The following is a 13,074-nucleotide window of genomic DNA, read 5'->3' on the forward strand; positions in this document are numbered from 1 at the left end:
ACTGTGCGATGATGAAAAAAAAAAGTCTATTTCTTACTCTGGGTTGGATCAAAAAAGTTTGAAGTACACTGCTCTATAGAGAAGGTTAGTTATCTTTAGTTGGATCACTTCCCTTCTCTGCCCATCTTTTCCAGGGAATGTCCTACTAAGACCAGCATTTCAGTATCTCAAAGTCAAGAAGCCCACCAGCACTACTCCCCTACAGAAAACAGTTATATATATATTCCTGAGGTTACCTACATTGTTAATAAGACCAAGAGGCAGAAGTGATACCCTTAGAAATACTTTTCTTAACTACTTATCAAATCCTCCTTTCATATTTTGCTTCTTTTGAAACACAGTAGCAAGTAAAAGGCTCCTTGGGGGCCTTAAAAAAATAAAAATAAAAACAGATACTAAAGAAAGTTACAACCAGAAACCCAGTTATTCAAATAAGAATTCAACATTAAAATCTAAAATGTATTCCATAACCACAACCCCTTCAGTAAAATACATTAATCTTTTGGGGAGAATATTTTATCTTTTAAAGCAGATCCAATTTTTTTCTTTCATTGTTAATTTTTTTAAAACACTTATTGTAGTTGATTTACAATGTTGTGTCAGTTTCAGGTGTACAGCAAAGTGAATCTGTTATACATATATCCACTTTTTTTTTTTTTTCTAAGATTCCTTTCCCATATACGCCATTACAGAGTAGTGAGTAGAGTTCCCTGTGCTATATGGCACGTTCTTCCTAGTTATCGATTTTATATGTAGTCATGTGTACATGTCAATCCCAATCTCCCAATTTATCCCTCCTTTCCCTTATCCCCTGGTAACCATAAGTTTGTTTTCTACATCCATGACTCTACTTCTGCTTTGTAAATAAGTTCATTTATATCCATTTTTTTAAAGATTCCACATATAAGTGATATCATATGATATTTGTCTTTCTCTGACTTAATTCACTCAGTATGATAATCTCTAGGTCCATCCATGTTGCTGCAAGTGGCATTATTTTGTTCTTTTTTATGGCCGAGTAATATTCCATTATATATATGTACCACATCTTCTTTATCCATTCCTCTGGTGATGGACATTTAGGCTGCTTCCATGTCCTGGCTATTGTAAATAGTGCTGCAATGAACATTTGGGTGCATGTATCTTTTTGAATTATGTTTTTCTCTCTAGATATATGCCCAGGAGTGGGATTGCTGGGTCATATGGTAGCTCTATTTTCAGTTTTTTAAGGAACTTCCATACTGTTCTCCATACTGGCAGTACAATTTACATTCTTACCAACAGTGTAGGAGGGTTCCCTTTTCTCCACACCCTCTCCGGCATTTATTGTTTGTAGATTTTTTGATGATGGCCATTCTGACTGGTGTGAGGTGACACCTCATTGTAGTTTTGATCTGCATTTCTCAAATAATTAGTGATGTTGAGCATCTTTTCACATGCTTTTTGGTCATCTATGTGTTTTTTCTATGTCTGTTTAGATAATAGACATGTCTATTAGATAAGAAAATGTCTATTTAGATCTTCTGCCCATTTTTTGATTGGGTTATCTGTTTTTTTGATATTGAGCTCATGAGCTGTTTGTATATTTTGGAGATTAATCCCTTGTTGGTTGCTTCATTTGCAAATATTTTCTCCCATTCTAAGGGTTGTCTTTTTGTTTTATGGTTTCCTTTGCTGTGCAAAAGCTTTTAAGTTTAATTAGATCCCAGTTGTTTATCTTTGTTATTATTTTCATTACTCTGGGAGGTGGGTCAAAAAGATCTTGCTGCTTTTTTCCAACGGTGGGAAGGAGGTGGGCCTGGCTCCGCACGGCCTTGGGGCCAGAGCCCAGGTCCCCGCCTGCCCCAGCGCTGGCCTCCAGCCAAGCCCTGAGCCTCCGTCCTGGGTCACAGTGGCCGGAGGCGCGCCCAGGTCCGCAGGACAGGCGGGCACAGAGGTTGCTTGTGTTGGGGTGGGGGGTACGGCGAGGTTCCGGCATCTCTGCAGAGCATTGCAGGTCCGGGCCTGGGGGCACCACAGCTTGCTATTCTCTCTGCACTTTCCTGGCTCTGAAGCCTCGAGAACACAGCTAGGCATCAGTAGTTTAATGCAGAGTTTGCCTGCTGGGAACTAGAGGCCTGCTGGGGTCTCAGTTCTTGACTGGCCCCGGAACATGAGGTTGCCAGGCATGTGACGGCAGCAGGTAGGAGTGAACTGCTGGTGCAGTGATTAGCAGGAAAGGAAGGACAATAGCTGTTGGCCTGTGAACCTAGGCAAGAATGACCAGCCAACACAATCCAGAGCAAGGTCCGTGGGCCCAGCTCAGTCCTGTGTGGCTGGTCAGTGGAATAGAACTGCAGGTGTGGCTCTTTTCACTCTAAGACTGGCTTCAGGACAGATCCTGCTGATGAGCCCAGGGCACCGCCCTCAGTTCTCCAGGAGAGTGCACCGGAGCGGAGCCAGGGGGGTGTGCCCAACTCACAGCACAGCGGCCACGCGCGTCCAGTCTGCTTGCAAGGGCAGTGGAGAGGCGGGGGAAGTCATGGCCTTGGGAGTGTGCTCTGATGAAAAAGAACCTGCAGGCTTATAAAATAACTTTTGTGTGAAACGTTGGTGTGTTGAAAAGCAGTTCTGTGTGCTTTTCCCCTTGGTGTGGATCAGCAGTGCTGAGGCAGCAGGCGTGACACAGAAGTGTGAGCAGAGATGGTCTGGAATTCCCAAACTCCAGGGAAACTAAAGGTGACAGCCAGCCTAGTGAAGAGGACAGGAGTTGGGGGCCGGTGGCGGTGGGGCAGGAAGGCGCCCGAAGGCAGCGGCGTCCCACCTGTGGTGGCGGCAGCCCAGCAGGTGCCCCTTGTCGCAGGGACCTAATCCTGGTTCCAGCCGGGTAGTCAGCGGAGCTGCAAGGTCTTCTGGGTGAGCAGACCCCACAGTCCTGAGCTGTTCTTTTCCGTGTTTGGTCATCTCCCCCCATCCAAGGGGAGAAATCTAGATGACGTTTAAGAATTAGTGCTTTAAGAATGTGGATCTCGTAGTTAAGGTCTTGGAACACATGTTTTCAGCACAAGGTGTTAAGGTGAATGGAAGAATTTAACGCCTTTTCAAGGAGTGTATCTCCATGTGGGCAGAACTAGAGAATAAATGGGTCTTAAATAAAAAAATTTTAAAAAAAGATCTTGCTGTGATTTATGTCAAAGAGTGTTCTGCTTATGTTTTCCTCTGAGAGCTTTATAGGGTCTGACCTTACATTTTAGGTCTTTAATCCATTTTGAGTTTATTCTTGTGTATGGTGTTAGGGAGTATTCTAATTTCATTCTTTTACATGTAGCTGTCCAGTTTTCCCAGCACTACTTACTGAAGAGACTGTCTTTTCTCCATTGTATATTCTTGCCTCCTTTGTCACAGATTAGGTGGCCATAGGTGCGTGAGTTTATCTCTGGGCTTTCTATCCTGTTCCATTGATTTATATTTCTGTTTTTGTGCCAGTACCATACTGTTTTGAATACTGAAGCTTTGTAGTATAGTTAAAGCAGATCTAAGTTAAATGGAAGTTGGGGGAGGGCTGTAAGGGAAGGCTTTTTCAAGAAAATTATGTCAAAGTTAGGATTTGATGAATGAGTAAGAATTAGCAGAGCAAAGAAGAGGGAAAGGGTATATGACAGGAGTAGCAAGCAGGGTGGCAGCATTTTAGGTACCAAGAAGAGCACAAAAGATTCTAAAGTGAGAGAGAATATGGAAAGTTGGTTTGAAAATTAAGTAAGGCTGATTCATTCGGTGTGGAGAAAAGCAGCAAAAGATAAACAAGAGAGTAAGGGCCCAGAACATAACCTTATAAGGTCATACTAAAGAATTTGGATTTTTCCTAAGTGTATTTAACAGACTTATCAGGTGAGTGACCTACTCAATCATATTTACCTTTTAAAAAGATTATTAAAAAAATCACTGTGGGGCTTCCCTGGTGGCGCAGTGGTTGAGAGTCCGCCTGCCGATGCAGGGGACGCGGGCTCGTGCCCCGGTCCGGGAAGATCCCACATGCCGCGGAGCGGCTGGGCCCGTGAGCCGTGGCCGCTGAGCCTGCGCGTCCGGAGCCTGTGCTCCACAACGGGAGAAGCCACAACAGTGAGAGGCCTGCGTACCGCAAAAAAAAAAAAAAAAAAAAAAAAAAAATCACTGTGACTGCAACATGGACAATGTAATAGAGAGGGGCAGGGCTAGGGCCACGCAGATAAGGGGAGTGTGATTGTAATACAGGAGAAAAATGGTTGTGGTCTACTCAAGAGTAGTAGCTGTGGGAATGAAGAGATATAGATAAAATTGATTATTTTAACCAGGGTGAATAATGGATGTGGGAAGATAAGGGAGCAGGAGAATCCAAAGGTAACTGGGCAGATAGTGGTGTGGTAGTGCCAGTGCCTGAGATAAGGAGACCAGGAAGAGTGTGGGAAAGAGAAAATATAAAATTAGGACCTTGAGGTGCCTATGTGACATTAAAGTGGAAATGTCCAGAAGTACCCAGACCTAGAGTTCAAAAGGAAGATATATATGAGGGAATCAGGAACATACTGATGTAACTGGGGTCATAGGAGTGAAGGAGGCTGCCCATTGGAGTGTTTACAAAGTGAAAAGGGAAAAAAGCCCCAGGTAGAGCCCCAGAGAACATTTGAGAGAAGGTAAGCTACACTAAGGCAAGAAGTATTGACACAACTGTCTTTTGTTAAAATTGGTGTATAATTGACATATAACATCATTATATTAGTTCGGGTGTACAACATAACGATTCGACATTTATATGTATTGCAAAATGATCCCCACAATGCCCATCACCATACAGAGTTACAAAAATTTTTTTATTGTGATGAGAAATTTTCTGTCTTATTTACCACTATATCCCTGTCATGCAGACAGTATCTGTCATATATCAGTGGCTCAATCAATTTCTGTTACACAAATAACAAAGGAAGAAAAAAACAAAAATAAGACTGAGAAGGAGTAAAGAGGGGAAGACCAGAGTACCTGTCTTCTGAAGGGAAGTAAAGAAGGGAAACCAGAGTACTGCAGTATCACTGTAGCCAAGGAAAGAAAGTAGGATAGAAAGCTTTTCAAGGAGGGGAAAGTAATTCTGTCAACCGCTGCTAGTAAGTCAAGATAAAGACTGTTAGATATTATGAGTGACCTTTGTTTCACTGCTGATGAACTCTTTCGACAAGTCTGGCTCCTAGGGAGGGAAATGAGATAAAGGTTTTTTTGCTGTTGATTCTTTAAGATATTAGTGACTTCAGCATGTTTGAATACTTTTGGGAATAAACTTGAAAAGAGATTAAAGAGAAAAGACAAACACTTACCAAAGGGATGGGATTCGGTACACAGATAGAATGATGCCTTTTAATAAAAGGTTAAGATCTTTGATTCTAAGAGGAAGTAATGAGTACAGTAAGAATAAAGATGCATGTGAATCTCTAGGTTTGATGGCGCTTGGGACACAAAGAGCATGTGATTCTGTCATTAGCCAGGGAAGACTTCAGGAAAGAAGTAATGATTAAGAAGAGACCTAAAAATTGAGGACTAAGTAAGTATTATTCAAAGCAGTATGCTGGGGAATGTTCTAGTCAGAGGAAACTGCATATTTAGAAAAGGGCTGAAGGGAGATTTTATATTAAATAATTGATATATTTACCAATCCTGAAAACATAGACTAGGGAAATTAGCTTGAGCCTGGATTTAACCCTTGGCTAAACTTCCTTTACTCCTCAGGCTGCTGCTGATAAAGTTCAGGGAATACTTTCTACCCTGAGAGGCCACTCTAGTTATCCCAATCAGGACTCTCTCTAACAATTATGGATTAGAAATATTTGAAGAACTGAGCACTGATTCATCAGCCTGTCATTCAGCTATGAATCAAACACTTTTTGAATAACTACTAAGTTCAAGGCACCATCCTGCATTCTGAAGACTGCAAAGAGAATAAAGCATGTTGTGTCACTCTCAAGGAGCTTAAGTCCCTTCATGGGTAGAATAAGTGAAATGTTACCTGAGGCCCAGAGCCCAAAGCAAATATTTACTCCTTCTTTCTACCCCTTATTTCCCATCTTTCTGTTGTCTTATGTCTCTTCCATCTACATATCTCTCACTGATCCCTCCCCTTCTTCTCCCAACCTTGCTGGTCATAAAATTAAAGTATAGAAAAATTTTAATATTTATGCTATTTAGTAAACTCCGTTTCATATTTCTAAGACCTTTAAACAAAAATCAGGTAATGTCAACATTTTATATTCTAAAGAAAATAAAATAAACTAAGTTATTTCTGTAAAAGGTCCTCAATGATTTTTTCCCCTATATGTCATTCGTCTCCAAGAAAATACAGAAGACATTTGGGGACTTAACATTTGAGGACTTAACTCTCAGTAAATACCCCAAAATGTTCATGTAATATAATTTTAATTTTGCTGAAATACAGTTATGGTTATGAGCTGTGGTATTCAGGAACAAGTCACCAATATGGTGAATGAGTCTGACAACTGTCCAGAATCCAATCTCAGCGTAGCTGTTCTGTTCTTTCTTTTGTCTGTGTGTGTGATATAACTCTAGTAAATGAACTAACCACAAACCAACAAAAACCCATTTTGTTTCTTTGAGGAAAAAGAGCCAGAAAAGAAAGTCAATTGCTATTGGCAGTGATAATAGTAAGTAAAGGAATCTAAGAAAATTACTGTGTTTGCAAATGTGGGGGATTTGAAAAGATCTTGGAACACATTCCTTAACAAAACATAAACTGTCTATTGTATTTTCCTCCACGTCCATGCCATTTTCTAGCAACATGACAAATAATAGCCGGAAAATTAATTGGTCTGAGACCTGGAATAACTATCAGAGTTCTTAAAGATTTGATAATCAACTACAGAATTAAGGTATTTAATCACACCATTAGACTCAAAAGACTAGCTAGGAAAAATAAATGCCAGAGTCAAAGGTTATTGCCTTACTAAAGGATAGCATGTTAACGGTTAGAGGCATGGGCTAAGAAACCTAAACCCTAGATTGGAGAGCCTCTATTTTGCCTCTTAATATCTGTGTACCCTTTTGAAAGTCACTTAATTTCTGTTAGCCAGATCCTTGGAGAAGCAGACACTAAGATGGGATAAAACTTGCGAGGATTCTGTCAGTGCAAATATCCATGAGACAGAAAATGGGAAGGGAGCTGGAGAAGGTTGGGAGGGTCATCAGACCATGATGCAAGTCTGAGCCTGAATGAAAGAAAGAGTGAGGAAAGGTTAGGAGGAAGCATCCTAGACTGCCATACAGTTTTAGGAAGGTTTGGCAAGGCCACTGGGGAGTCCTCAGGCCAAAGGTGGCTATTACGGGAATCCCATGTCCCTCAGGAAAAGGTCTGTCTGCCACTAGCTGTCAGCAGCTCATGGGAAGCAAGGCTTTGGGAAAAATGTAGTAACAGATTTCACAGTCCAGTAGCAGGGGCCCTTGGTTAATTATACTCCCTGCATTTGGAAGTCTTCAAGTTCCATTCTCACGGCCACCACAACCTCTTCTGATTTTCACATCTATAAATTCTCTATTTTTGTCCTTCCTACTTTACAAGTTGTCCCAAATATCATGATAGGCACTAGGGATATAATGGTGAAAAAAGAGCAACACGGTCTCTGCCCTCAGAGAACATACACTCTAATGGAAAGATCCAGAGAAGCAAAGAGGCAATTAAATACTGTGTGGATTAGTCAGACTGTCACTCACCTACAAATCTAGACTTCTTAGTATGACATGCACAACAGTATCCTAAATTATTTTATCAACCATTCTCTTACTATCTCCTCAGTACCCACATACCCTAGATGCTCCAGCCATCACAAACGTTTTTACTCACCCCTGAATATAATATACTGATTCACACCTCCATGCTTTTATACATATAGTTCTATCTAGAATGTGACTTCTGCAAGATCCCACTCAAATGTCAGTTGTCATAAGCCTCCTCTAACCCTAGAGCACTGGTTCTCAACAAGGACAATTTTACTCCCTACCTACCAGTGGAGCATTTGACAATGTCTGGAGACCATTTTGGTTGCCACAAGTGTGTGTGCATGTGTGTGTTGGGGGGAGGGGTGGAGAGGGAAGGTGAGCTACTGACATCTAGTGGGTAGAGGCCAGGCTTACTGCTAAACACCCTACAATATAAAGGACAGCCTTCGCCCAGTTCCCAACAAAGAATTACCCAGGGCAAAATGTCAAAAGTGTAAAGGTTGAAAAACTCTGTCCTAGAGGCAGTTTGTCATAACCTCGTCTGGGTTCATGAAGTATTCTGACCTTACTCACAAGGCCTTTGTCTTTCTCTGAAACCATAGGCTCCTATAAAACAGAAGGTGATATTCATCTTTCATATCCAATGACCTCACATGGTCTCGTCACTTTTACAAATTTGTCAAAGTAAAATAAAGGTATAAGTCAGTGCACTGGTGGTACTCAACAGGTGATCTCATCCTGGCTCACCACTTCCTAGCTGTTTATCTTTGGGAAAATTATTTAAACTCAATTTCTTCATCTGTAAAATGGGGCTCACTGCAATTACTTCATGTACAGATTATGAGGGTGAAGTGACACATATATGAAATGCTTAGCTATGTATGACACATAGTGAAAGCTCAAAAGATATCAACATTGCTGTTCTCATGACCTTTTAGGTTGTCAAAAGAAGCAAAGGGAAGCTAAAGGTGGGAGCAGGAGGTAGTGAGAAGAAATTTTAGAAGCAAAAAACATTAGTATTCAGCAAGTCAATTTTAAAAGTGATATATGTCTGCCTTTCCCTTTTCAGCATTTTTCTCATCACTCATTGGGTTTAAGGTAGTACTTTGTTTAATATTTATTTGTAATTCAGGGCAATGCTATAATACTTATTTTAATTCAAAATACTGTCCTTGCTACTAAAATGAATTTAATTTAGGTCACAAACTTAGTTTATCTAAGGGCAGTAGCACTGTATTCTAAGTGAAGTATCACTAATTTCACAATTTTATACATCAAATAAGGAAGACACTGGTCTGAATTTTCACAATGAGTATAAACCTGAACATCTGATATTATGGGATGTTAAGCTACGATATATCATGCGTTATGTGTTAAACAGCACTTATGAATGTTCATTCAAGTAAAAACTGGTGATGGTGTGAGAGGCTGATTTTGGCAAAAATTGAATAACAAAGTTCTGGTGAACAGTGGTTAATGTTTAGCATAGAGCCGTGCACATAGTACATGTTCAATAAATAGCTACTGAAATAAATCCAATGAAGGAATCCTCAGAACTGGGAAAATTTATGACAGTCCAGATTGGCAATAGTATTAGTACCTGACAGAGTGGTTCCAGTTATCAATTCTCACATCTTCTCTCACCAAAACTGCTGAAATCTGTTTATGGGAAAATATTTTTCTCATGAGAAGAAAGGGACTTTCAAGGGCTGTAGCAGCCAGTTAAAACTGCAAGAAAGGTAAGCTTCTATATGCCTGCTGCTAGGGAAAGAACTGGTTGTTGATGTCTTCAAATTTACTGGCCACCTCTTGTTCCAATGGTAGTAAAACCTGCATATGAAGAGTGAATGGGGTTTTTTTGTTTTGGCTGCATTGGGTCTTTGCTGCTGCGCGAGGGCTTTCTCTAGTTGCGGCGAGTGGGGGTTACTCTTCGTTGTGGCGTGCAGGCTTCTCTTGTTGCAGAGCATGGGCTCTAGGCATGCTGGCCTCAGCAGTTGCAGCATGCGCACTTAGTAGTTCTGGCCGGCAGGCTCTAGAGCGCAGGCTCAGTAGTTGTGGCGCATGGGCTTGGTTGCTCTGCGGCATATGGGATCTTCCCCGATCAGGAACCGAACCTGTGTCCTCTGCACTGGCAGGTGGATTCTTAACCATTGTGCCACCAGGGAAGTCCCGAAGAGTGAATGGTTTTTGTACACTTGGTTCCCAACAGAGAATTTCAGCCTTTAGAAGCATCTCAAACTTGCCACTCAAGACCTATTTCAGTATTTCTAATTTATGAAACCAAAATTTCAGCCAAGTGGGACATTAAACTGGAGAATACATTTCAAAAATAAGATGGAAAAAAAGGATTTACCTTATTTTACTTTTACAGAAAACATCTATTCCAGAAGAGAGGATTGATTGGTATAATAATATGCACTTGACCTTTACCAAAAAAACTATTCCTAGCAAAAAAACTATGCCCCAATACAATCTTCAGTAATAAACTTAACTCCTATGCCTAAACCTGCTTTCAGATATTAACTTGGTAGTCATAATAATAAATCCACAAACTGTAAAAAGCAAACTCTCATAAATATGTTTCATTTTTTTTCTTGGTTTTGAACTGGCATGAGAAATAATAGAAATTCACTTTGCATATATATCATTCATTCCTGTGGTCACAAAAAAGTGTACCATCCAGGGGCTTCCCTGGTGTCGCAGTGGTTGAGAGTCCGCCTGATGATGCAGGGAACACGGGTTCATGTCCCAGTCCAGGAGGATCCCACATGCTGTGGAGCGGCTGGGCCCGTGAGCCATGGCCGCTGAGCCTGCGCGTCCGGAGCCTGTGCTCCACAACAGGAGAGGCCACAACAGTGAGAGGCCTGCGTACCGCAAAAAAACAAAACAAAACAAAACAAAACAAAAATATACCATCCAGACCACAAATTAGGTACTATGCTTTTGTTTTCACTTTAAAGAATTATGAAAGGCCCCAATTTTTGGTGAAGTCTTAATTTATCCAGATTACATACATCACAACATTATTTAACCCTGTCAATACATTCTTCAACATTTACTTATATCATGCAATCAGCTTCTTCAAGATAAAACTGTTTTGAAACCAACTCAAATCTCTATTAGCTTTGTATTTGGAATTACTATGAAGCATGAAACATAAAACATCCAAGAACTATTTTCTAATCTCTTCTCTAAAGAAGTACTATTAAAAGCAATGCACCTAAACAAAACTTCATTATTCTAATTCATAGGAAGTCAGCGTTAAAGTTTACTTATATTTTAAAGGAAATTATATTTTTAAAATCCTTCCTTATATATAAATACATATACATATAGGCCAAATCTTTAAGAATAAGATTTATTTCTGGAAAATAACCAACTATTTATAATACTTATAATTTCACAGATATAATACTACTGGAAATTTTCTGAAAAAAATCTGGCCTTATTATGTTAAGAACTATCTTAAAATGATCACTTTTACTATATATAATATTCTCTTTGTCAGCAAAAAATATATCAGCATTTATTACTCCCATATGACTTCTATAAAAAATTTTGGTTACAATAATCAAAATGTAATGTAAAATAATTTCTTATTACATTAAGAATTTATTTTGAATTTTATTCACTTTTTATACAGCAGATTCTTATTAGTTATCCATTGTACACATATTAGTGTATATATGTCAATCCCAATCAAGAATTCTTAAAGTGTACATAGACTCTAAACTTTCAGAGCAGTTAGCATTCTCAAAAGTATTCTGGAAAATGCACTGAGCTATAAGATCAAATATAGCAAGTGGCTATTACAGTTCACTGATGTATCAAAAGCTTAGAAAATGAATATAATAGTGTTAGTCTTTCTTTAAAAGGCTAATGTCTATTAACAGCTAAAAACAGGGCACAGTAGGGGGTTAATACGTTGTTGTCTGAATCACTTTCATCAGTTTAAGTACCTATTAGTCCTTATTAGCAACGTGCTAGCAAGGTGCTATTGGTCTTTTAAAGTCTATTCTGCTTATTCTTAGTCTCTTTGCCCAGATAGATTCTTTGGCAATAGTATTTGAAACATAAAGTTTAGATATGTATTTTCCTTTAGCTTTTTGAATTTAAGATTTGTATTTGAAAAATGTTTTCTCCTTTTAGGACTCTGTTCAAAAGTAATTTAAATTGTTCAGCACATCTGTACACCTAATCTGTTATTATCTTATAATTTTCAACAGTATTAAAGTACTCTCCAAAATTTCTCTTAAGGGGAGATATCAAGATGAATCTTCTCAGAAACCAAAGCAATTCATGTGCTCTCCTAAGTAAGTACACTAATGCAGAACTGAGTAAGAAAGCAATGTTCAGGGCCTTCAGTGGTGGCGCAGTGGTTGAGAGTCCGCCTGCCGATGCAGGGGACATGGGTTTGTGCCCCGGTCCAGGAAGATCCCACATGCTGCGGAGCAACTGGGCCGTGAGCCATGGCTACTGAGCCTGCGCGTCCGGAGCCTGTGCTCCGCAACGGGAGAGGCCACAACAGTGAGAGGCCCGCGTACGGCAAAAAAAAAAAAAAAAGCAATGTTCAGAAAGTAAAACTGGACTGTTTATTAAACTAACTCAGTTCTAGCATAACCAATAGTTATTCTTTGGGTATCATAAATGTATTGTTTAAAAACTAAAATTCAAATAAAGAACTGAAAAACAACTTATTGTCAAAGTTTACTAAACCTAGTTTCAAGGATCAAACTTTGAATAAAATCTAACAAATTTTTTTTGTAATAGTTTAGAACAGAAATGTCATTTTGAGGAATTCACATTTGTGCAATGACCAAGTGTAGTGTAGTAATTTTAGAAAGCTTCCTAGTTCTAGCTCTACCAGTAATCAGCTGGATAATCTGGAGCAAATTATCTCCCTCTCTTGACTGTTTTTGTTGGGGGGGTAGTGTTGCGAAACTGGGAGATAGAGAATCTCTAAGGGGTATTTCATCAGCTCTACAATTTAGTGTTTCAAAAGAAAAAGATTTTCTCCTTTTAGGACTATAGTCAGAAGTGAAATTAATGTAAATTGTTTAGCATACCTGTATGCCTCATCTGTTCTTGTTATTTTCAACAATGTGGAAAGTACTCTCCTATAAAAACTAAACATACTTGGACATTTTCACTTATCCTGTTGAAGCGGTTCAGAGCAAGCCTCCCCAAAATGTGTCACCTTGGCATATGGATTATTTTGAGCTAAAAGGTAATAGAGACCCTGTGGACTCAAGAGAAACTTTTGCCCCTCACTTAACTACCAAGAAGAATTTAAATTGGGGGTCTTTCCCAGAATCAGAATTATTAGCAGAAATAAATTTTATCTGA

The 13,074-nt window shown here is 39.5% G+C and overlaps 1 protein-coding gene across 6 annotated transcripts in view; it reads right to left on the reverse strand.

Moving 5' to 3' along the window:
* Positions 1–13,074, reverse strand: part of TBCA (tubulin folding cofactor A) — a 104,230-nt gene that overhangs the window by 54,783 nt on the left and 36,373 nt on the right. For 3 of the 6 annotated variants that reach the window (XM_089909041.1, XM_089909040.1, XM_089909042.1), the window contains exon 3: positions 9,329–9,387. The exons of the other annotated variants lie outside the window; for them this stretch is intronic. In XM_089909041.1, the coding sequence (XP_089765167.1) occupies positions 9,329–9,387 (59 nt within the window). The remainder of the gene's footprint in view (positions 1–9,328; positions 9,388–13,074) is intronic. 6 annotated transcript variants of the gene reach the window in all.

The sequence above is a fragment of the Delphinapterus leucas genome, chromosome 3 (genome assembly GCF_059928025.1).
Source record: "Delphinapterus leucas isolate spDelLeu-1000000601 "Yukka" chromosome 3, BTC_Dleu_Yukka2, whole genome shotgun sequence".
NCBI classification, from domain to species: Eukaryota; Metazoa; Chordata; class Mammalia; order Artiodactyla; family Monodontidae; genus Delphinapterus; species Delphinapterus leucas.